Source organism: Misgurnus anguillicaudatus, chromosome 13 (genome assembly GCF_027580225.2).
Source record: "Misgurnus anguillicaudatus chromosome 13, ASM2758022v2, whole genome shotgun sequence".
Taxonomy (NCBI): Eukaryota; Metazoa; Chordata; class Actinopteri; order Cypriniformes; family Cobitidae; genus Misgurnus; species Misgurnus anguillicaudatus.
Window position 1 is genome coordinate 9,612,746 of NC_073349.2, and position 26,904 is coordinate 9,639,649.

A 26,904-nucleotide genomic window follows, 5' to 3' on the forward strand; every position below is an offset into this window, starting at 1 on the left:
ATTTAGTGTAAATAAAGGTATTTTCACTTTTTACACCTTTTAATTGCATTTCTAGCGAGAAATTAGTATTGTAGTTTTCAAATATGTGATAAGTTATCACAAAGGCGCTCTCTGTTTAAATTTCAAACACGCTGCCTTAGAAGTGTGTCCGAAAGTCTTTCTCTGAGCTAGCTTCATGCCTCCGAAGTCATTTCCTCATGAGGCAGCGAGGCAACGAGTCACTGGCTTTTTTTTCGGACGCAGCAAATATAGCTTCAAGTCGCGCTGCTGTGACGCAATCGGTCTTAAAATACGTCCTTAAAAGGTCGCGCAGCCCTTAATTGGGACACAAGCTGTTTCTCAATGTCAAGGAAGGATCCTCGGAAGCTAGAATTTCGAGGATGCTACGTCATTGACGTCTGTCGAAGGACTGTTCCAATGTCGAGGATCCTCGAAATTTCAGCCAAGGACTGAGTCCTTCGTTCAAGAAATATCCCATATACATTAAAGGATGCAAATTTGTATCCTTCGCGCTGTTCACGCGCTGACATCACCCACAATCCTGTGCGTGCAGCACTGAAAGCACACCTTTCAATGACGCAATGACGTGATGTGCACTTGCTAGCCTGTTCCATTTAACGTGTTCTCCGAATGCTTAAAAGGAGCCTCGCCTAGCTTCTGAAGGAAGTGACTTGTAAGGACTAGTCCTGCCAAGGAAGTATCCTTGACATTGAGAAACGGCTACAGTTTGGAATGTGCCACATGGAAGATGGGTGATTAGTTGAATCAGGTTTTTAATAAGGACACATCTTAAACTTTTTGGAAGGGGTCCTTGAGGACAAAGATTGGGAAGCACTGGTATATAGGATTAAAGTAAACAATGTATGATTTAATTTTTTTATGATATTCTATGGCAACAAAATCTATGAAGTTGGCATATAAGCAAGCTTTGCACACTATATAAGGAAATTGAATGTAAAAAATTATAAATAAAAAAAAAACAACTGGAATGAAGCCTTACAGATGTTTCTGCTTCTCGGTTACTCACACAGGGTTGTGATCCCTCAGCTGAAATTGTTAATTTAGGTGCTTTCTTAGTAGCAATAATATCCCTGCCTGTGAAGCCATTTTATGTAACACATTAATGGTTGCATGTGTTTCTTTGCAGGTCACATGGTTAACAATTGATGAACATTGATTTCAGGGATCATCCTCCTTTTAACATGTCAAATCTGCCATTCTAAGTCAATAAGCCTGACATAATCATCTCCACCCTTGTGCTTGTCAACATTGTCACCAGAGTTAACAGGACGATTACTGAAGTGATCTCAACAGGTCCTTTAATGACAGCAATGAAATGCAGTGGAAGGGTTTTTTGAGGGATTAAGTTAATTTTCATGGTAAAGAAGGATTATGCAATCGATCTATGTTCATAACAGTCTGGAGTATTTGCAAATTGCTATTATAAAAACTTAAGCAGCAACTTTTCCTATTTCAAATATGTAATTTTCAAAACTTTTGACCATTACTTTAGGACATGTGAAGAGGTATGTAAGGGGTTTAAAGATCTGTGGTGTACATAGGAATAAGGTAAAAAAAAAGTAACAAAATATTGCTCTGTATTAGCAGTAATTCATTGCCTCTGTTGAGGCATAGGTTTACTCCTAATATGCAAGTTTGTCTGGGTTGTTGCTTGTAAATGTTTTTAGTTTTAACTAAATTTGGATTACAGCATAATATTTTTTTTCTAAACCAAATAAAAAATTTAAATGTGCGTCACAAATCATTGTAAATTGTTTCTTCAACATATTATAATATCTTACTTTACTGCAACTATCTGTTTCTGCATCTTTATCATATTTAGCCTATAATGTGTAATTTGTAAAAATAACTTATATCTTACATAACAAATTTGATTGTGAACATCTGGTCATTTTATATCTTATATCAGAATGTTGTTTGTATTATTATTGTTATGTATTATTAAGTGAATATAAATTTTTCTACTTTGAATTTTAAATCGTGTTGTCGGAATATCTAAATTTAGATTAATATTTTGCAAATATGTAACACTTTAAGTATTGCAGCAAACTATGCTATATTAACGTCATTTTGGTAAAGGAATGACATTGTGAACATGTATCCTTTAAATCGTCAAAAATGTTCAAATATTATATTATTGAAAAGGTCTAAGAATTAAGACTTCATATTTCAAAACGTTTTTCCATTAATAATAATAGTAACAATCTTTTATTCGTTTGCGACGAGATTCTGCAGTAAACCATTGAAACCCAGTGGCCGTTGAAATTTTAGTCAATTACTTGAGACATATGGTTCATGTTTACATTATGTAGTATATTCATTTAAATTCATTAAACATGTTAAAATGCACCAAACCATGTCCTATGTTATAGCTATGAATGAGGTTTGCAGCAAAAACAAACGGTGGAAAATGTGTTCGGTATTCACTGTAGTTATGGTCGTTTTCGAAGCACTGCTTTATGAGGCTTCGAAACATTTACGAATGTTTTGTTTCGAATCATTGGTTCGGAGCTTGTTTCAAACTGGCCCAAGTCACGTGATTTTAGCAAACGAGGCTTCATTACGTCATAACTGTTTCGAAACGTTTCGAAAATCCGATGGTTCACCACTAGGGGGAGTTGATCACATGACCAGTGTCTAATATGTTTAGGTGATCTCGGGTCAGTTTTATTATGAAAGTTCATAAAACATTTATCCTTCTGACTAATAATACTGCCATTTTGTCTACTTTTTGTCTATAGACAGATTTAATGACAAAAATGTGCACAATTAAAAGGGTAGTTCATTTTAATCATTTGTTTGCCGTAAATTAAACTAAAAACACATAATAGACTTTTAACTATGTCTTAATTAAGTTAAATAATTTTTTAAACATATTTTAATACAAATCTTGCTATTATTTTGTTAAAAAAAAGTGTAAAATGTTTGGGCATATCTGCTTTTACACTATTTTGACCAGCAGGGGTCGCCAGCGTGTGTGGTGTTTCGAACTGCTTCGGAAAACTGAATTAATTTTCGAAGCAATTGGTTCAATTGATTCCAAGCTTCGAAAAGCTTCATTTCTCCCATCACTAACTCACTGAGATATGATTAATTAATGCGTTAATGCCTATCCAATGTGATACGTCTCCTAACCATAGATATGTATAAAGGCTATATGGCTCAAGGCGGAGTCCCTAACGGCATCAACGGGCGGCCATCTTACGACAGGGCGCTCGCTCACTCGTAGCATTGAGTTTAATGGTGCAGGTACTTTTAAATGACCATAACTTGCTCAATTTTCTACCGATTTTCAAACGGTTTGGGTTTTTACAAACGTTATTAACGTGGCTATAATTCTGGATGCTTTAACATGTTTCATGAATTTATTTTTTATTTTTAGTGTAGGTATGCAGTGTCATAAGTACATCTTTGACGTTTATAACAAACTAAACCGTTTGAAAATCGGTAAAAAAATTAAGCAAGTTATGGTCATTTAAAAGTACCTGCATCATTAAAACTCAATGCTACGAGTGAGCGAGCGCCCTGTCGTAAGATGGCCGCCAAAATGCGGACCTTGCACTCAATTGGCCAGCAGCGCGGACGAGCCATCTAGCCTTTATACATATCTATGCTCCTAACCACTAGGGGAGCTGCGATGTTTTTAAGAGAATGCATTCCGTTAGCAGAAGAAGACATTACGTTTTTATCTCTGATAAGGTAAGACGTGATTTTTATTCCGATGTATAATCTTGTTCATCCGTATTTATTATTGGTCATGCACACCATTTTTTCATAAAGTTTTATGTATTTTTATGTTACTTGATATATTTTTTTGTTTGTATTTGGGAAATAAGTGTTTAAGTCTATGTTTTTATATGAGGCCTGTTGCGAGAAATCATCTACTTATTACACATATATATGACCGCGATACTGTTTTGAGAGTATATTTTGTAATATTGTGTGTGTGTATATATATATATATATATATGTATATGTGTGTGTGTGTTTCATTGTGTGAAAATTAACGTCATTAGCATTTAGCTAATAACCTAACTTAAGTCATTTATGTGTTTGTCTCGTTATAGTAGCATGTGCAACTCAAAAGTTCACGTGCGCACATATAAAGTGGATAATGACAGGCAAAGAGAAATCATAAAGAGCTGCATTTTCGTTTTTTTCTGATGAATTTGTATAGTTTTAAAAAAATAATACATCTGATTGAAATTGATTTCAAATGTAATATGGATGTCTAGAATGACTTATATGTAATGATAACTATTGAACATAAACAAGCGGAGATGTTTATTTTTTTAAATAAATTGAAAGAATTAAATTATAAAGAAACTTGTAAATTATTTTAAACATATGTTCTGAATGGTTACGTTAGTTGACTTAAAAATAGAACATTTTTAGCATTGATTGTTATTTCGTGTTGTTACACACCTGCATATTTTTTTGTTTGTTTTAATAAACATTAGGGACAATTTGAGGAATTTTTGTAAGTAAACGGATCATAGCCACATTTATATGCATGTTAGGAGACAATGGAAGTGACCATGGTTCATTAACAGTTTCTTTGCAAACATGTCCTCAAATATTGTAAAGTGTTACTTAATCATGAATTAAACTTAAACTGAATTTTCATTTTTATTATAATTATAAATGATAAATTATTATAAATTATAACTTTAAATTTGTGTAATACATCATGGCTGACAATTTTTTTGTTTGTTTGTTTTATGTGAAATGGTGAATCAATGGAAGCAGGACAGAGGTTAGTGAAATTTCTCAATATTGTTTAATTAATAGACAGGGTGTCTGCGCAGTAGTAAAAGGTAGTAAAAAAAGTCTAGTAGGTAGAAAGGTAGTAAAAGGTAACAAACGCAATTTGACTTTTTTTTGCTTAATAATGTGTCTCCATGTTTTAACTTCATTGAGCATAGATGAAAATTATATACGGTGCTAATAGGACCTGAGTGAGTCGGAGTTGATATAGCAGTTTAATCAGTCGGTGTTGAGCGCACACACTTAATTTGTAGTATTTTCTCATTCAAGGTTACGTGCCCAAGTCAAGTTGCTGTGCATGTGGTGAGAGAGGCTTAACATTTGTACATGTATTTAAGCACTGCAGTTTTAAATTAAGTGATTTTAAGCCATTGAAACACAAGCAACAGTGCTATATGTGTGCGCCGTTTCTGTTTATAAGGAGCGCAGGCCGCGCATCTGCTTCTTGTTGTGCTTGTGAGTATTTTTTCCCTGTATTAGCCCCAAATATAAAAATGCGTCAAAATTCCCGACTTTTGCAAGTATCCTCATAAACACGACCATTTGGATCAGAGCTGTAGTTCACAGAGAAGCTAGGCAAAATTGCAGCCCCGCATAAATTTGCGGACTTTGGCTGATTATTCAATAAATCGTGCGATCGCACAATCACGTTTTTCTGGAGAGTCTGGTTATTAGCTGCGAAAAATAGCACTGCAGTTCAGTCGACATCTGTGCCTGCAAGCAATTAAATGTGCATAATGGGACAATGCAAAGAACTAAAAGGCTTGTTGTTTATAATACTCACTTCATTAAGGTAAGTCATCATTTATCAGTCCTGTTAAATTAAATTAGACAATTTGGATTGTATGAACAGTTTGTTGTTCCCATGCTGCGCATGCACCCAACGTAGGAGTTCAATGTTTACAAACATTAAAGGGGTCTATTCTACATACAGGAATATGTTGAGCTTACTTCCTGTTCACATTTGGAAAAGAAATATGGTGTACTCGCACTTTATCCTGATTTTTTGGTTCTTCTAAAATAAATAAATAAATAAATTGCTTTAAAGATAATCCCTGTGAGGGCAATGCCTGTAAGTATAATTAGCTTTTCAAAATCAAAGAAGTTTTTAGCTCTCAAAATCCGAAACAGCTAAACATCAATTATTTTTTTATTCATGATCACAGGACAAACATTTCATTGTCAGAGACATCCAAGTAAGCAAATTTTGTCGATTAAAGGTACAGTTAATTGCAGTAAAACATCCAAAAAGCACTTGTCTAGTGTTATATATTTTGTCCAGCTTATTATTAACAATATCTCTATTGTATTCAACTACTTGTAAATCATTAGAAAATTGTTATTCTAAACATAGACATGGGGCACCCTTTGTTAACGCCTTTACTGATGTATAAACTACATAACAACACTGTTATGATACCTGCAAAAGGAATAGCGTCTCTTGGGCTATTTGCATGTTTTATGGTAATCTAAACACTTAATTCTGTGCTGTGTTGATTTGGTCTAATACTATAACATCTATTATTAATACATTTGTTTTGAACATTACACAAACCATCAAATGCAACATTTATAAAACTTGATTACTTTACCTCATCTGTAAACATGATTTCTCGTTCCTGTCTGATTGATGGCAATTAGCGGTTGAGTTAATGATAACACATCCCATAATTTCATGCTCCTTTAGCGTCATCAAACCACACGATTGTTATTGTTTGTGTGGAAAGGCGCCATCTAGTGGCACATTATACAAACTCCACCTTTAAGGGCTTCTGTAAAAACATGGTGGTATAAAATTGCGACTTCTGTGTAAGGGGTCTCCGGTTCTATGTAGATAATAGGGGTGTAACGTACACACAAATCACGGTTCAGTGCACACCCTGGTTTTTAAGCCACAATTCGGTTCATTTTCGGTACAGTAAGGGGAAAATGCAAACATTAAACTGCAGGTTGTTTATTACTATAAACTTTTTACAATTTGTTTACACTTTTTTAAACTTTTATTAAAATATATTATATAAAATGTATATAAAATGAAAAAAAAAATACTACTGCAAAGTTCGTTTTTTACATTATTTTATAACAATAGGTAACTCTTTTCTTAACTTTCTCTTATACTTTTTCTACTTAAACCTTGCACTAAACTAACAAATTCAATTCCTGAATACATTTATGAACTATTAGCCTACATTTTTGCCACCAAAAATGTTCTGATTGATTTATTTTGGATTGTTTAACTCACAGTATTGAATTGGCTATGTACCATCTCTGTATAAAAATAATATTACTGCTCTATGTGTAACTGCATAGCAAGCAACATGATGATATACTTATTATACACTCATATTGAGATTAGTGAGTTGCATACATAGCCATCTTTGATCTTTTGCACGTTTCTCCTAATCTTTGCTTGTGTTGTCAATGTAAGCTGTCATTTAAACCAACGAACCCCTCCGCATTTCAGTAACAGCTGAGTAAGCCCGGGTTACAGCTCTTCTCTGTCCCAACCAGCTGATCGCATTGTGACAATGATATGATTGACGTGAGTTGCAGATGAAAAATCTGATCACACATTCCTTATTCTCGCTGTCACAGAAAGCGCGTCTCATGATTGCGTAGCAACGAAAGATGTGCATCCTCTCACGCACTTTTAAAAGAGCAAAACAGCGTGTTGACACGTTTAACATGCGGTTTTAGATACGACACGTAAACGTTTACATCAATAATTAAACAAATATACAACTAAGTAATTACAAATGTTTAACAGAAGACTTGCCCTGAACATGTAGACTTCCGCCACTTAATGGCCCTCATTTATCATTCTTATGTAGAAACGGGCGTATATGTTGGCGTAAGATTATGCTTACACTTCTCTCACCGCCAGATTTATGAAGCTGCGCGTACGTCTGAGATTCAGGTGTAAGCAATATCTGCCCTTCATAAATGCCGCGGTTGAAAACGATCGTCATTAGAATAACACGCCCATATAAATTCAAGTCTCCACCTCCCCACACCCTCATTTTACGACAATGACACATGGAAGACGGCAAAGAAGAGAAACCAGGGAAGTGGAAAGAAACAAAATTGTTTTATTTGGGAGTTAAAAGAGCGGGATTAAAGACACATTAATAATTGCATGACAATTTGTATTATTATTTTTTATTATTAAGGATGCTTAATTGATATTTAGAAGAATAATTATTTATTATTATTATTATTATTTACTGTTGCCTACATCTAAATTATATGTCTGCTTAATGGTTCGGTTAAGTTTTTTTAAAATAATATTTTAAAATGATGTAGTAACTTTTGTAGTGTGTTTTTCTGTATTTACATACATGTTTGTTAGCTTAGTTTGATACGGACCTCCGGATATAATTTAAATTAACAATTTGTTTCTACAACATCCACATTTTTTACTAGGCTAATTCATAATTTGAAGTAATAATAATTGTAATAGTAATTACGAAATATTATAATTAATTCCAAGGAACAAACTGTTGAATATTGGGAACGAATTTTATATTTATGGCCATACTTTAGACTAAATAAGAAAAAGAAGTGTCCATGATGTTGCATAAAAGATAATTCGTGGCCATGATTTTGTCCGCATGTCATCATGATCGGATTTTCGGCTCAATTCAACACAAGCATTTTACCTTACCTCATCTGTATTTATTTATCATCGAATGGTATGTAACTAGCTTACCTTTTGATGCATTATTACCATGTTTTCGTAGCACATCCTTGTGCTTTCTTGCAATGTGCCACTTCAGATTCCAGGATAAATATTTGCTAACTTTTACAGTCTCTCCGCACTCCATTTTAATGTTTTCTTCCTGTCCAATCTTAACTTTGATTTTTACTTTACATTTATGTATAAGGCTTCAATCACATAACTTATTGCTAGACGTTTTTACAGATTCTCGAACTAGCAAATTATCAAAGGGCGTTCTGGGTTCAGCGAGCGGAATTTTCGGAAAAAGGCGCGCTGATGGTATTACCGTACCGCTCAATGCTCTGATCCGCTCACGGGCTCTGCCCTGAAACGGCTTGCAAGTTTGGGAATAAATATGCATACAAATCAAATGCTTTGGTAAAATCACACAAATTAAACATTGAAGTTCATGTTGGAAAAAAACAAACAAAAAAAAACACTTAAGTTTATAAATACTGTTGTTGTTTTGTTTTTTTACAGTGGGTCATAATATATCATATACTATTTTAGTTTGTCAGTGCATTTTGTTGTGTTAGGAATTTATTTTCTGTGCATTTCCTAACTCAAAAGGTGCGTACACCACCTCCTGAGCAGGCGTAGGATTTGAGTGTCCTGTACGCCAACGTCCATATTGATAAATGTCAAAGTCACCGTGGTTTTGGGTGTACGCCAGGTGTGCGCTGGAAATTTGGTGTACGCACTTTTGATAAATGAGGGCCAATATGTTCGAGTGGAAATGCATGTATTATGTTTCGCACAGGTGCACACAAAAGATTGCATTTGGCCTTTCGGTGCACGTGTGCATGTCTGAGGGTGATCTCTAATGTAAATTCCTTTACAAAAATCTTTTTTAGGCTTTTTACTCAAAATTGTATATTTTGTAAGACAAATATCATTATTTCAGTGGTTAAATTAAGGGTATAGCGGAAGATTTTCGATTTCCGGGTGGATCACCTGTATTATTGGTCATCCCAGATGTCAATCATCTGATTATATGTTGACGTATAACCGACATACGTGCTCGCCTCTAGGTTTGGTTTCTGCACATTTGCACTTTCAAGTGTATGTGTGTTGTGCTACGGTTTTAACCATTCATTGAAGGTTGCATTCTCATTGTGTTTTTTCAAAATGTCTGAGGGTCGCAAGAGAAAAAGTGTCTACGAATTGTATGACAAGAAGAGAAAGGACTATAAAGAAAGAAACAGGTTGGGCTTTCTTATGCAAAGTTTCTACTGGAAAGGTACATTTTGTCATGCTATTTGGAGAAATACATTTAAAATCACTGCTAGTAAAAGTTGATGTAAGCTATGATTAGGGATGCTAGCCCTGGCACAAGTCACAAACTGCACAGACACTGTAAACATGCTGACAGCAACTCAGAGTGAAGAGAATAACTGAGCTCCTGCATGCTCTCTCTCTGTCTCGTGCACACGTTTAACAGGCGTTCCCTCTCGGGAGGAAGGAGTGTTGTGTGTGCAGTTTTTTAAAAATATGGAGGGGCGCTTTTTTTAAATAATTGGGGAAAATCTTCCGCTATACCTTTTAACTTAAAAGGGAAAATCTGGGACAACACTTTTTTGTTTGTTTGTTTGAAAGCTAAGAGTCTGTTCTTTCATTTGATATATTTGTTTATTTTACACCTTTTTCCTTCAAGGAATTTTGTGAAAATCACAAAAATGCTGGCAGGCAACTGTTTAAAAAAAGGCTGGCAGCAAAAAAAAAAAGTTAATTTCATACTTAATAATTATTGTAACATATAGTTATTGATGAAAATATTAATGTTTTGTGAACTAATTTTTTACTTTTTTCTTGTTTTTCAGAAGACTTACAGAACTCAATCTAAGGTATGTTATGTTAAACCCATTATTTGAAATTGTGAAACTACAGGTAGTATAGTGATCACCACGCCCGCCGACAGGGGGGGACAAACGGGTCTGTTGTCCCGGGCCCAGGATGAGGGGGGGCCCAGAACTGGAACCTATGGAATAATTCAGTGTTTTCCATACATTGATTTATCTGCCATAGAATCAACACTGGCCGCCACAAATAGATTTTTCATGATTACCATTTACATTTTAATTCTACTATATTCATTGTAGTGAGCGCTCAGCGCGCCTCCCTCCTCCCTCTCTCGTTGCATGCAGCGCCTCAACAGCGCGCGCCCCTCCCCTCTCTCTCCTGTTGCAAGCAGCGCGGCTCTCTCTACAGTCAAAAGTATTTTAACTCCGCGTTCCTTTTACTTTCTTTTTCGCGTAAACGTCAACAGTCACGGATGTCACTTATAGAGAAGATGGCTGATCGGGTTCATCATGAGTGAATTAAACAAAAGGTCAGCATTACCACACATACCCGTTCTGGTGTGAGTCTGTGTCCGAGCTCTCTCCCTACCTATGATGCGGTATGCTCGTGCACGTGTTCTGTAGTAACACTAACCGTGTATTCTCTCATATTCTGAATTTGCAACAAATTGTCTGCGCTATACGCGATGATATACAATAAAACTACCACTCGTGTTTAAAATAAAAAAGCGCTCATAAGGCAACTACACTGATGGGAAGAGCAACATCAGTACAGCCTCAATGTAAATATATGATGATTTTGTCAGATGAGGGCGCGTTTTTAGCAGCAGTTAAAGAAAGAGATTGGATTTACATTGACATTAACATACATTAACAATGAGTCACTGGGTCGTATGGGTCCTGTTTAGTCACTATTTTATAGACAACAGAACAAATAATATGTAAAAATAGCATTCAGTTGTGTTAAAATGCAATATAATGTGACAGATTAAAGAGTAAAACACGACGCAATGACGCCACATATATGCTAATCGGCGTGTGACGTCATCGCCGCCACAGTCTGTCAAAATCCTGTCGGAAACAATGCAATTGTTAAAAAATAAAGAAAATAGGCATATTTGTGGAAAAAAATCTAATACAGTCACCTCCATGGGTGTTGGAACAGAAGCACATTTTGTGTTGTTTTGGCTGTTCACCAAAATGTATTCCAGCTACAGTTATGATGGTTTTTCTTTATAATGGAGAGGATAATGCGATCATCCACCACTGTTGTCCCATTTAGACATACAGGATTTTAATGTTGCTAAGCTCACCACTGTGTTGTTTTTTTATCTGGATGTGCCAAATTGTTGATGTGGCAACTCTTAATGTTCCTGCCATCTCTCTGATGGATTTGTTGTGTTTTTGAAATTTAATTATGGTCTGTATCACTTGCATGGAGATGTCCATGAATCAAATGATTTGGGTTCACAGCCACAGCTTCCAAATACAAATACCACACTTAAAATCAACTCCAGACCTTTAACATCTGTCATTCATGAGGAAATTATTTAACAAATAGACAATACCCGTCAACTGTCCCATTACTTTTGAAAAGGGGGAGCTACATATTAAATGGCTGTAATTCCTAAATCCTTCAGCCATTATGGATGTGAATACCCTCAAAATAAAGCTGAGAGTGTGCACTGTAAGACAATATTCATAATATGACTGTAACTGGAATACATTTTGGTGGAGAGCTAGAGTGGCACGAGATGTGCTTCTGTTCGGATGTTTATGGAGGTGACTGTATTTGAGATACATAAAAAAAACGTTGTATTTGTTTTCTTCCTATACTTGAAATAGTGGTCAAGAAACCCCCCGCCCAACACAAAAATGGTTTGGCCACTGATCAAAATTTTATGATGTCATTTGATTTGAAGTTCAGTACGCTCAAAATATCTGGTCAGACTCAGCACAAGTCCGGTGCTCAGAAAAGAAAAGAAAAGAGAAGAAAAGAGCAGAAAATAGAGGTTTTTAAAAGAGGGGGTTGACGTTATATAAATAAAAGTTATTTTGTGTCAGTATATAGTGTCAGTACTACATTTATTTACTATATAAATGTTGAATACAATGTATAATAATGCAATATTCGTGGGCCATGAATCTGATAATGCCAAATGTCTTGTTACCAGTAAAAAGTAGGGGGGCCGAGGGGCCCTCCAAGATTATCTTGTCCCGGGCCCAGGCAAGACTGTCAGCTGGCCTGGTGATCACATTGTTATGGTTACCTTAAAGGCGGAGTTCATATTATCTGAAAAATGCTCTGGAAAAGCGAGGTGGCCCAAGTACCAAAACACACTTGTAGCCAATGAGCAGTAAGCGGTGTTTCTACTAACTAACATCGTTGCCTGGATTGTGTAAGCGTGGTGCGGGTCAATCAAAAGAAGGTCCAGATTCTATTGGGGGTAAGGGCGTGTTGTTTAGGTGAATTCAAATATCAACATTGGCTTTCAAACATTATGGATTCCGCCTTTAAAAGCACTATCAGTATTATTTTAAGTGTTTTATTAATCAAAATGAATGTCTGTATTCATAAATATGTCCTTATTGGTGTCAAATGACCTTCGCCAGTAAACTGAATCTTCTTTGTAAGATAAGAATTTCTTCTCTTTACTTACATTAAACGGGTAAGTCCAAGTAAACTTCCATGTCATTCTGACATATTGATAAACTATAATAGCAGAGAGGCACAAAGAGCACTAGTGTACGAATGCATTTCCACAACGCGTTTTAATTCAAAACACGTGATGCGGCTGCAATGGACGAGGAGATCAGTGAGTACTTAATGGTTGCTGTAGTTTCAACTCGGATTTGGAAATGCTAGGTGTTAGAGAGCCCTATTTATTTAAATGCAAAATATAATTTCACCACTAGATGGGGTTAGATCATACTGATAGTCCCTTTAAATCCATATAAAGATTTATTAAATAGAATTAATATTGTAACATGAACCAATTGTTAGCTCAACAGCACAGCATTTACTTGCTTTTTGGTATTGATCATTCATCATATATTGTGTCATGTAGTGTGTTTATGTGATTGTTATGAGTTTTTACTAATAAGTTATTTGTTGTTTATGGAAAACCACTAATCTAAAAGCTGTCATGCTAATATGACTGTTCTTGGGAATCCCATGAAAGACAACATAAATATTTTAATTTTATTTTAATAACCTTTACCTGTTTATATAGCCTATTAGGATAATAGTAATGTAACTTTTATTAAATGAGTAATAGTTGTAATTAAGCTATAGTATTTTTATTTTGATATTTTATTTTTTTAATATTGTATTTAGGATTTTTTTATACAGTTATCATAAAAAACATATATAAATGGAAAAGTTAAATAAAAAAAAAAATGATAACATCAAGTTATAATTGTTTTGATCAATTGTGCTCCTGTTGAGTTGATAATTTACATTTCTCTAGTATAATTGTATAAATGTTAACGTTATTGTATTGTTGAAAATGAGTTGTTCCAAACAAAAATATTATATATATTATTTTATTAAAATCATGCTCATATAACGTTTAAGCAAGTTTTATGAAAAAGGTTAGAGTTTAGGAAGTGAAGTAATAAAATAAGCACAATGTTTAACTGATGATTTTCTTTGTGTTATGTAATTGCAGATGCCACGTGGAAAGGGTTTCCGGCGGTCCCATGCAGCGAAAAGAAGGATTGCTGACCGTTATGCTGTTACTCCCTCCATGGACTTGGCAGAGGTTGTGCCACCTCTTAAAAAAGAGGCACATGTACCATACTCAGCATTGCTGAGTGCAAATAAGACCAATCTTATTCCAAAGTGTTCAAATGCTCTTCCAATATTAACCAACACTCCTCCAATGTGTACCAAAACTCCTCCAATGTCTGCCACAACTCCTCCAATGTCTACCAAGACAAGTCCAATGTGTACCACAATTCCTTCAATGTCTACCAAGACAAGTGCAATGTGTACCACAACTGCTCCAATGTCTACCAAGACAAGTCCAATGTGTGCCACAACTCCTTCAATGTCTACCAAGACAAGTCCAATGTGTACTAAGACAAGTCCAATGTGTACCACAACTCCTCCAATGTCTACCAAGACAAGTCCAATGTGTGCCACAACTCCTTCAATGTCTACCAAGACAAGTCCAATGTGTACCACAACTCCTCCAATGTCTACCAAGACAAGTCCAATGTGTATCATAAATTCTCCAAGATCTAAGAAAACCTATAGTGATAATGTGAAAAGTTTTGATGCCAATAACTCTTATCAGATTATACAGAAAGTCATACAGGGTTCATTTCATCAGGGTGATGCGCGGTTTAGTTTCAACCGTAACAGACAGTGTGCAGTAAATAGCATTATGGCTATAATGATGAGTGAGCTAAAGAATGTGCTGACATGGACAACAGAAGACCTGAATGCTGTTCTAATGAAAGGAGATGAGCTGTACACATGTATGCGACTGCAGGGGAAGATCAATGATGACACAGGCCGAGGACATGTTTCTATTGCTGAATTGCCAACTGTGCACACACTGTATAACACACTATTTTCAATAAAACGTGCTGAATCTTTCTCAGGTGTTATTGGTGTTGATGTTTACGATATAGATGTGCAAGATGTATGTATGCCTATAGATGAAGCACTTCAGAGGACAATGTTGAATGATGATGCATGTTTGTTGAATATTAAAGACTATATTTGTGCAGTTATAAAGGCAGGTACAACATATGCTGTCGTTGATTCTCATTCTCGCAATAGTAAAGGTATGGTACAATATAATGGAACAAGTGTAGTGGTATACTGTGATGACATATACATGTTATTTAATCATGTTGATAATCTTGCAAGGTCATTGAATGCTCAGGGAACACCATTTGAAGTGACGGGTGTGAAAGCATCTGTAATTGGTAAGGCTTCAATTGCTAATACAAGTTCATGTGAGTCTGGTCAACAAAGCAGTGTTTCTCAAGTTTCACCTAAAGCAACAGGTTGCAAGAGTAAGTGTATTAAGGATGATGGTAAACAAATATGTCTAGACAAACCAGTAACACTGTGTAAACTGAATCAAACTTCCGAGGATTCCAGTAAGAGTAAACTTAAGGCTGATCCAAAGGTTGCACATGTGAGCAAGCTTTATGATAATGTATCAATGGATGATGTCATTATTGTAGAAACTGTAAATACTGAATTCAATTTCAAACCTCTAATTTCCACAGATCAGGCTGCTTTGTGTACACGTTTACAACTAACTAATGAATCCAATGGGGTACAAGGTGAAACTTTGTTTTTGTTAGGAGAACCATGTAAAACAAAGAGCATCAAACCGGATGGTAATTGCTTTTATCGCTCAATAGCACACGCAGTATGTGGTAATGAAGAGAAGCACTTGAAAATCAGACGTGCAGTTGTGAAACATCTTCAAGCTAACAGTTCAAAATTTGTGAGGTATTTAAGAGAAGAGTACAGATCAGTAAAAGATTATGTGACGCAGTGTAAAATGTATTACTCTGGATCTTGGGCCACAGAAATTGACATTTTTTGTACGGCTGATTTGTTGAAAATAAATATATTCACCTTCAATAATGGCAGATGGAATGTGCATGCACCCACTGGTCAGTCATTTACGGATAATGCAATTTATCTGAACCACTGCAACAGTAATCACTATGAAGTTGTTACATGTGTTAAAAATCAGGACAATGTTTGTGCAGAAGTATGCAAAAGTGTAAGAGATGATAATAGCATTAAACAGTGTTTACGAAAAAGAAAGTCAAATGAACCAATTGAGCACCTCAAAAATAAGCGAGAACGTGAAAGATACAATAGTGATAATGAATTCAGACAGAGAAAAATACATAACCAAAAATCTAAATATTCTGAAGATATTGACTATAAAGAAAAGAAACTTAAAAATCTCAGAGATAAATATAAGACTGATTTAAATGTTCATCAATCAAAGTGTGAAAAATCAAAGATGAAGTATTCCACAAATATTAATTTTCAGAAATATGTTAAGCTGTATTCTAAGACCAAGTATAAATCAAATGAAGCCTTTAGATCAAGAATGTGTGAACATTCCAAACAAAAGTATTACAGAAATCTAATATTTAAAGCAAAGGTACGCCAGTATTCTCATAAAAAGTATCATGAAAACAAAACATTTAAAGCAAAGGTACGCCAGTATTCTCATAAAAAGTATCATGAAAACCCAACATTTAAAGCAAAGGTACGCCAGTATTCTCATAAAAAGTATCATGAAAACCCAACATTTAAAGCAAAGCTACTCCAGTGTTCTCATAAAAAGTATCATGAAAACGCAACATTTAAAGCAAAGCTACTCCAGTATTCTCATAAAAAGTATCATGAAAACCCAACATTTAAAGCAAAGCTACGTCAGTATTCTCATAAAAAGTATCATGAAAACCCAACATTTAAAGCAAAGCTACGTCAGTATTCTCATAAAAAATATCATGGAAACTTAATCTTTAAAATGAGTAAAATACAGAAAGGATGTGCAATGTATGCAAAACAGAAGGAAAGACAGAATGATATTGATTTCACTATTAATCTGTTTCATCAAGAAGTCAGTAGAGGCCCAGAATGTGTTTGTTGTGTATGTCATCGTTTATTGTTCAGAAAACAGGTTATTGAATGTATAAGAGATTGTTATGAACAAAAAGGACACAAAATAGCTGATTTAAGCAAAAGATGTATCACACTCAAGTATTTACATGCATGTAACAATGAATGTAAGTCTTATTGTTATTTATCTGGCAATTTGTCATGTAAATTGTGGATTTGCTATACATGCCATCGAAAAATCCTTAAAGGAAAACTACCTGAAGAGAGTGTTGCCAACAATATGCATTTGGTGGAGATTCCAAAAGAATTAAAATGTTTAAATTCATTGGAACAACATCTAATATCACTCAACATTCCTTTTTTACGTCTTCTTTGTCTGCCTCGGGGTCAACAGCGAGGTGTTCATGGGCCTGTTGTCTGTGTTCCAGTAAATACTACAAAGATGACCAACATTCTTCCACGAAATGAATGTAATGACCATATGATAAAGATTAAACTGAAACGAAAATTAACATACAAAGGCCATTATGAATATAAATATGTCCACACAGATCGTGTAAGAAATGCTTTATGGTATCTGTTGAAACACAATAAATTGTATAGTGATGTGGAGTTTAATGAGCAGTGGGTCAACTCATTGAGTGAGCCAGATGATATTCAAAGTAATGCTAATGATGAAATGGATGATGATAATGTATCAGATAAAAGTGGTGATGAAGTTGAAGAAGGTGAAGAATTGGAAATTCAGCCAGAAGAAGATTTAAGTTTTATTAAAGAGCAAAATGGTCTTTTGTCAGACACATCACTACAGCCTGTTGATATTGGTTCAGAAGTTATTGATCAGCATTTTCATGATGTACTAAATGTAGCACCAGCTGAAGGTAACAGTCCTGTTAGGTTGTTATCAGATAAAACAAATGAGGCAAAGTGCTTTCCTGTTCTTTATCCGACCGGTGGTCCAACATTTCATGATGCCAGACCAGAAAAAATCACATTGACAAGATACCTGAATGCACGAATACTGAATGCTGATGGACGTTTTGCACAGAACACAGACTTCATTTTTTATGCACAATATATATCAGAAGTTGATCAAATTGTATCTAATGTCTCAATTGCATTACGCAAAGGTTGTGAGAAAGATGAGTTATCAAAGGTAACAGCAGATATGCTGACAAATTCTGATAACTTACAAAAAATACTTAAGTATAATGAAGGATATAAGTTTTTGAGACCTGTCAGAGGGACACCTCCCTATTGGATGTCTACACAGAAAGATCTCTTTGCACTGATTAGACAACTTGGCATACCGACTTTCTTTGCATCTTTTAGTTCTGCAGATCTGAGATGGCCTGAAATGATGAACACCATTATTAAACAAGAGGGTAAACAAATCATTGTTGAAGAGCTTGAGTGGTCTGAAAAATGTGCATTTTTGAGACGAAATCCTGTCACTGCAGCGAGGATGTTTGATCACAGATGGCATTGCTTTCTGAAACATGTCATTATGTCTCCAGCTGAACCTATTGGTAAAATAAAAGATTATTTTTATCGTGTTGAATTCCAACAACGTGGTTCTCCTCATGTTCACTGTCTTTTTTGGGTAGAAAATGCTCCAAAGCTTAATGATGATGATGAAGCTAATGATCCTGTGGTTGTTGATTTCATTGACACATATATCACCTGTGAGACACCACCAGAGCAAGACACTGAACTCTTTGAAACAGTAAACAGTGTGCAGAAGCACAGTACAAGACATTCAAAAACATGTCGCAAGAAAAATACAGTATGCCGTTTTAATTTCCCAAGACCTCCATCTAGCCGTACCTTTATTACAAGAGCATCTAATGCAGATGAGTCCAAAGGGAATGATGAAGATGAAACAGCAAGTGCAATTATAAATAAAGTTAAAACTGCATTAAACTCTGATGTGAATTTTGACTCAGTTGATGCATTTTTTTTATTTCTGGGAATTGATCAGACTGTGTTTGAGAAAGCATACAACAAATGTTCTAAAAAGAAAAGCATTGTCCTGAAAAGAAATATAAAAGATATTTGGGTAAACCAGTATAACAGAGATTTATTGCGTGCTTGGCAAGGGAATATGGATATTCAGTATGTCACAGATGCTTTTTCTGTTGTGGTTTATATTATAAGTTACATCACGAAAGCTGAGCAAGAAATGGGACTGTTACTTCAACGTGCACAAAATGAAGCTATGAATGGTAATCTTGAAGCTAAAGCATCATTAAAACAATTGGGAAGCATTTACCTACATAGTAGGGAACTTTCCTCACAAGAAGCCGTGTACAGACTGACAGGCATGCATTTAAAGGAATGTTCACGTAAAGTACAATTCATTCCAATAGGACCAAATCCTGTTAAGATGAGTTTGCCTTTGCATCTACTACAAAATAAAGTGGAGAAAGACCAGTCTGATGATGAAAGCAGTTATTGGATGACAAGTGTTGTTGACAGGTACAAGAACAGACCTCATACAGAACCAATGAAAAATCTTTGTCTTGCCAGTTTTTGTTCAGAGTACAGAGTTTTGTCAAAATCTGAAGTTTCTTCACAAAAGCAAGTTATTAAACTCAATAATAATTGTGGTTATGTGAAACGGAGGACACGAACTGAACCTGCAGTTGTGAGATATCCAAGATTTTCACCCACAAAAGATCCAGAAAAATATTATCAGTCATTACTTCAGCTTTTTCTACCATATTATGATGACTGTCATCTTAAGCCTAGCAACTATGAGACATATGAGGACTTTTACAACAGTGGTGTCATAAAAATTGGTTGTACACTGCATAAAGTAAAATCAATTGTTGACTGCAACAGAGAATTGTTTGAAAAAGAAAGTGACAAAATAGAAAAAGCTAAACAGCTTTTGGAGCAGGATGTAGATTTAGAGGATGCTTGGGCTGCAATATGTCCTGAAACTGAAAGACAGCGTCATGAATGTATTGAAATAATGAAGAATAAAGTATTACCTGATGATGACACTCGAGAAGTGATTCCAGATCTTACAGGAAACCCTCAAACTGTTTGTACTATTGAAACCAACCACACTATTATGCCCAGAGATGCTGCATTGGATTTACTACGGTCATTAAATGAGGAGCAATCTGCTATATTCTATAAAGTCCGGAAGTGGTGTCTACAGAAAATACTTGGACAGAACCCTGACCCTTTCAGATTATTTATTACTGGTGGAGCAGGAACAGGAAAAAGTCATTTAATTAAGGCAATACACTATGAATCATCCAGACTATTATCTCAGTTGTCTGAAAATCCTGATGATGTTACTGTGCTTTTGACAGCTTCGACAGGAGTAGCAGCTTTTAATGTTGGTGCTTCAACTATTCATAATACATTTTCAATTGGTGCAAATGTCAGATTGCCATATCAGCCACTCGGTGATGAAAAATTAAACTCTTTACGTGTGAGCATTGGTACTTTGCAAATCTTGATTATTGATGAAGTCTCTATGGTTGACCATCGTCTGTTGTCATACATTCATGGAAGGCTGCGACAAATAAAACAAACTGGTGATTACTCTCTATTTGGAAAAGTCAGCATTATTGCTGTGGGTGATTTCTATCAGTTACCACCTGTAAAGGGTACTGCTCTTTATTCTGATGCAAAAGGAGTAAACATATGGGAAAACAACTTTGAACTTGCTCAGTTAACTAAAGTTGTTAGACAAAAAGATTCAGCTTTTGCTGAGATGTTAAATCGTCTGAGAGTACGTAAAAAAGATGAATCTCTTACAGCTACTGACATTGCTACACTGAAAAAATGTGAAACAGGGGAAAAATGTAATGATCTTCACATATTTGCTACAAATGCCGAGGTTGATAAATACAACATTGAAAGACTACATGAATGTTGCCCAGATGCAATTAGTATAAATGCTCAGGATTATATCAGAAATTCAAAAACTGGAAGAATGGAACGTAAAGTTGGATACCACACTAAAGTTTTCAACTCATGTTTGTCTAAATGTATTTCATTGGGTGTTGGAGCAAGGGTTATGTTAAAGAAAAATATTGATGTTGCTGATGGTCTTGTTAATGGAGCTTTTGGCACAGTTGTCCATATAAGTGAAAGTCAAAAAAAAGGTGAAGATAATGAGGATTTACCATCAGCTATTCATGTGGAGTTTGATAATCCAATTGTTGGAAAAATTCAGAGACACAGAACACGTCAGACATTTTCTCAGAATTCTACTGTAATTAATGTACAAGAAGATCAAGTAACAAATGATGGTGGAATAAGAAGGCAGTTTCCACTCAGATTGGCTTGGGCATGTACAGTTCACAAAGTGCAAGGACTTACAGTAGATAAAGCTGTTGTATCACTTAATAAAATCTTTACAGCAGGACAGGCATATGTTGCATTGAGCCGTGTGAGATCTCTTGATGGATTGATTATTGAGGACTTTAAAGATGTTGTCATATTTTGTAATGACAAAATTGAGTTGGCATTAAAAGATATGCCAAAATTAACTTTGGAAAAGTACACTTTCAGTAAATCACTTGGTACATTTAGAATAGCACTGCTTAATGTACAAAGTCTGAAAGCTCACTTACCGGATGTTACATCACATACAGTTTTGATGAATGCTGACTGTATTTGTTTGACAGAAACATGGCTAAATGTTAATGACCAAGAACCACAGATACCAGGATTTGTGTTCAATAACAACCCAAGGGCTAAATGTTATGATGACAGCACTGCACTTTTTACTGAGTTAAAACATCAGAGAGGAGGTGGAGTTGGAGTTTATTTTTCTGAAAACATTGAGTGTAATATCTTTGTACCTGAGTGTTGCAACTTAGAGTGTTTGTACTTTGTGCTTCCATGTGTCAATTTGACTGCTGCAGTTTTGTATAGGCCTAATTCATATAAAACTGATTTGTTTCAACAGCAACTATTACATGTTTTTAATGAGATGGAGAAGCATCAAGGACAAAAGATAATCATGGGGGACTTTAATGAGGACATCTTTACTTCTTCCACAATTATGAAAGTAATGGGACAACATGGATACACTCAACAGCTACAAAATTCAACAACAGAAAAAGGTACACTAATTGATCATGTGTATACAAAAGATATGGAAGGTGTAACTTTTAAAATTGTACACACATATTACAGTTATCATCAGGCAATACTTGTTACATTAATGTAAAAATACATAGACACTTTAAAGGCAACTCGGTTGTCCTATATGTCAATTTGACTATTGCACTTTTCTAAAGGCCTAAATTATTTAATATAACTGTTGTTAAAACAATTAAATTTTAAATGATAATTATATTAAAATAATCTCCAAAAATATTTAAATATTTCGGAATTTAATATATGTTTATTTATACTTTATAAATGTACGTCAGAACATGAATTCAATAAATTCAGCCATAAAGATATATACACCATGTTTATGTGAGATTTAACTATTGATTTGTCCAAAGAACTATAGTTTTCATAAGTTAAAACATTTTGCATTGATTTTTAGAAATATTCCGCCACTTATTAAATAGGGGCTAAGGGAGGACACAAACTATTGGCGGCTCCCTGGGGCAGGGTAGGGAAACTGGGTTAGCTGGTACAGGGGTTGGTTGATAAAGGGGTGAATTATGTGTTTTAGGTTGATTAATAAATAATTATAATGTTATCGTTATAGTCATTCAAACTTCTACAATGTAACATAGATTAAAATAATTAGCTCTTAAAATATTAGATTAAAATAGATAAATTAACCAACTGAAAAAATGAACAAAATTGTTTGTAAACTAAAAACAACTTTTAAAACTCTGTCAACCAACCCATTAATCCAGTTGTTGTTGAGATGTACTTTGATTAGGGAATGTAGATAAGTTCTAACTCATTTATTCATGCAGTCTTATTTTAAATGTTATTTATGTGTTTTAATTATGTTATTTATTTTTTTTCCTTTTGTTTATATTTTTTGACATCTTATTTCACAGCTATGACATAATCTACGTTTCTACATTATACATGCAATAACTCATTTTTTACAAGGGTCATATGTGGGAGTGTGTTTGGAATGAGGTGTTTTATGAAGGTATGGATGAGCCTTCACTTTTAAAAAGAATTTCAACTTCATTATGCCAAAAAAATTTTAACACTACAAAGACAAAGAAAAAACAAGAAATTGCATCATATGACCCTTTAATTAACTTAGTTATTTTTATTAAGCAGTATTACTTTATTGTTTGTTTACAATAAATAATTTACAACTATTTTAAATGGTATGCCAGCTAACCCAGTTTTCTCCATTTTTGTTTAATTTTATTTTCAGTTTTTTTAAATAATTCCACATGTATTACACTTGGATCAAGATATTTGTATACTATAATTTGAAATTGCACTTAAAGGCAAATTTTTGTATAGTATTTATTTTATTTTTAATATAAAAACGTTTGTATAAAAGCTACATTTTCTACCTATCTTTTAAGTTGAACTGTGTCACAGAAAAAAAATGTTAAAATGTTTGTTGTGTGGTTAATTATGCCAAGCACGTTTTTAAGTTTATTTAATATAAAAAAATGCACAAACAATCTGGAGTTTAAGGACAACACAGCTTATGAACCTTTGTTCAAAAAGTTTCTACATTTGCTTAAAGCAACTGACCTTCCTATTCCGTAATGGTTGTTTTATATTCAACAACAGGAACTGTATTCAACTGACAAACGATCTGGAACTTATGTACAAATCAACTTATGAACCATTGCTCAAAAGGGTTCTTTATGAACAGTAAAACAACAGAGCTTCTTGTCCAGTAATTGTCGTTTTACAACTAGCCTTTTCAATGGACAAACAATCGGGACTTTATGGACAACTCAGCTTCTAAATATCTGTTTAAAAAGCTTTTGTATCTGCTTAAAGCAAGCTTCATGTCCTTTGATGTTTTTATATTCACCAGCAGGAACCCTTTTTAATGGACAAACAATCTGAAACATCTGGATAACTCAGCGTATGGAAAATTGCTTGAAATGGTTCTTCATGGACAACTGATCTGCCTGTTCTATAATGTTTTTTCATATTGAACAGCAGTAACCTTTTTCAGTTCCCAGACAATCTAAATCTTATGGACAATTCAGCTTCTGAACCTGTGTTCAAAAAGTTAATTCATCTGCACTATATATGCATTGGAATGTATCTACAAACAATCTGGACCTTATGGACAACTCAGCACTGAACCTCTGCTCAAAAAGTTATAAGAACAGTGATATTTATTCCCTAACCTGCCGGATTACAAGAGTACTGTACACACTGCTGAAAGTTGCTGATGAAAAATCATGTTAAAAGACACTTTAGGTAAGTATAATTGTTTTTATGAATGATGTTTTACGTTAGCTTTTCATTAACACAATCATATTTAATATGGCACAATAATTAAATATTTGTTAATGTTGAAAAATTATAATACTAAAACAACACCTTATCATTTATCATCTGATAAACAATAGCACAGAGCAGTAACAGCAATAGGACAATAAGTTCACTTTATTACTTCACATATCATAATACTAAATAGACTGTTGATGTATGTGTATCTTTGTATTTATTATCATTAAAACAGCTTAACATAATTATAAAAAATATTTGTTGTTTTGTTTACCCTGTAGAAATGAAAAGCAAATTGATCAAGAACTCTTATGAGGGCATGGCATGCAGGGTGGTTCGTGAAGGACAGCTAAGAAAGAGCTTCCAGGTAAAGACAGGGGTGAGGCAGGGCTGTCACCGTTTCTGTTCCTCTTGACCACAGATTGGATAATGAAGTCTGTCACTGATGGAAAGAGGAACGGTATTCAATGAAGAATGTAGAATAACCTGGAGGACTTAGACTTTGCAGATGACCTTGCCCTCTTGTCACACTGGCATCAGCAAATACAGGAGAAGACAACAAAACTGCTCTGTGTGTCAGCACAGGTTGGACTCAAGATCAACAGAAGAAAGACAAAAATTCTTAAAGTGAATGCCACAAGTCAGGAGCCAGTGATGCTAGAAGGGGAAGCCCTGGAAGAAGTAGACTCTTTCACATACCTCGGTAATGTGGTGGACAAGCAGGGTGTAACAGAGGCGGACTTTAAATCAGGATAAGAAAAGCACGCACAGCATTCATCCATCTTAAAAACATTTGGAATTCAAAAGAAATCAGCCGCCACACCAAAATTTGCTTATTCAACTCAAATGTTAAGGCAGATTTGCTTTATGGAGCTGAGACATGGAGATTTACAATGACCACTTTAAAGAGGATCCAAACTTTTGTCAACGGATTTCTGCGAAGAATCCTCTCAATCCACTGTCCCAAGATTGTATGAAACACTGATTTGTGGCAAATAACTTACCAGTGTCCTGCTGAAGGTGAGATTGTAAGACGGAGATGGGCCTGGTTAGGCCACACTCTGCGAAAACCGACAGATAACATCACCAAACAGGCACTCACCTGGAATCCTCAAGGGAAAAGAAAACAGGGAAGGCCAAGAAACACCTGGCGCCGTGACCTTGAAGCAGACATCAAAGTGACTGACCTGTCCTGGGGCGAACTGGTCAGATTAGCACAGAATCGAAAGAGCGGAAGGGAAGTCGTAGATGGGCTATGCACCAGGAGGTGCAAAGGGCCTAAGTAAGTAAGGACTGTAGGAACCCCTGTTCCAAATCTGTTCCAGTTTGTTAATGGTCCAACCTTTCTCCACTGCCGTCTACTCAACCCTTAGTCTTCTGGACAAAAAGACTTGTGTGTAGAGTGATATTCATAGACTACACTTCAGCATTTAATACCATCATCCTCCAATAGCTCATTCACAAACTGGTTCAGCTTGTCCTTACCATCTTGTTATGCAACTGGCTGCTGGACTTTCTGACTGTGAGTCCTCAGGAAGTATGTGTTGGCAGTAACACATTTAGCACAATCAAGCTTTACACAGGGGCTAGTCAAAGATGTTTGCTTAGCATCTTCCTATTGACTCTGCTCTCCCACAACTGCATTATCTCTTTAGCTGCATTATCTCATTAACAAAAGAGATAAGATAAACTACAGGAACGAGGTGAGCCTGTGTCTGGATGTGAACAAGATGAAGCAGATTTTTGTTTACTTCAGGACAGTGTGTATTCAGAATGGTCCTCTGATCGAGTGACTAGCAAAAATTTACTGGGAGTACACATCACATAGGACCTCTCCTGGACTGACAACATCGCATCACTGGCCAAAAAGCACACCAGCCACTATACTTATTCTACAAAAAAGCCAGAGTGGTAAACCCCATCATGCACACCTTTTACAGAGCCACTATTGAGAAAATCATGACCAGCTGCATCACTGTGTGGTATGACACCATAGGACCCTCCAATGCATAGTAAGAGCAGCTGAAAAGATCATTGATGTTGCTATCCACTTGCTACAAGATATTTATAGCACACATCTCACCTGCAAGCCCTCTGTATTGCAGATGATTCCAGCCAGCCCACACATAGATTCTTCAGTTTACTAACATCCGAGAAGAGACTGGTATTTTCCAGGTCAGGACCACCAGACTGAAAGACAGCTTCATATATCAAGCTGTCAAAAAGTTGAACTCTCTCCCCTCCCATCTGCAACTCATTGCATTATACCATCTCTACACCTGCTGTTGCCCCTTTGATAGTTCACTAACCCACAATTTACATGTTGACTTGCACTAGCTACTTTGTGCATCATTGGAATGCTCATCACCTTATTGCAACATTGGACTGAAAACTCATTACACAGTTTGACTTAATTAGTTCTCTGTCACTTAAACATGTTTAAAATTAGTCTCTTTGCACCATATCAATTATATTTGAACTACTTATTTCATTAGTTTTTAAAGTCTACAGTATTTGCACATGCATTGTGTTCTTACATTATAGTTTATTTGTTTTATCTGTATTGATTTGTAATTTGTTGAAAAATTCTTCCTTTAGTT

At 35.2% G+C, this 26,904-nt stretch overlaps 1 protein-coding gene across 1 annotated transcript; it reads left to right on the plus strand.

Moving 5' to 3' along the window:
* The first annotated feature begins 3,722 nt into the window (after positions 1–3,722).
* LOC129429201 (uncharacterized) lies at positions 3,723–26,097 on the plus strand. Its single transcript, XM_073875701.1, has 9 exons — positions 3,723–4,777; positions 10,327–10,350; positions 13,977–15,879; positions 16,723–22,053; positions 24,586–24,671; positions 24,845–25,030; positions 25,312–25,509; positions 25,758–25,841; positions 25,960–26,097. Exons 3-9 carry the CDS (start codon positions 13,977–13,979, stop codon positions 26,095–26,097), a joined length of 7,926 nt encoding a protein of 2,641 aa, XP_073731802.1. The 5' UTR covers positions 3,723–4,777; positions 10,327–10,350.
* Positions 26,098–26,904: the final 807 nt, after the last annotated feature.

Bases quoted from the DNA above. Each gene is read 5' to 3' on its own strand.
- LOC129429201 (XM_073875701.1), top strand. From the start codon at position 13,977: ATGCCACGTGGAAAGGGTTTCCGGCGGTCCCATGCAGCGAAAAGAAGG. The intron at 15,880-16,722 runs GTACGGCTGATT...CAACATTTAAAG, and splicing joins CACAGAAATTGACATTTTTT to CAAAGCTACGTCAGTATTCT. The intron at 25,842-25,959 runs GTATGTGTTGGC...TTATCTCTTTAG, and splicing joins TGACTGTGAGTCCTCAGGAA to CTGCATTATCTCATTAACAA.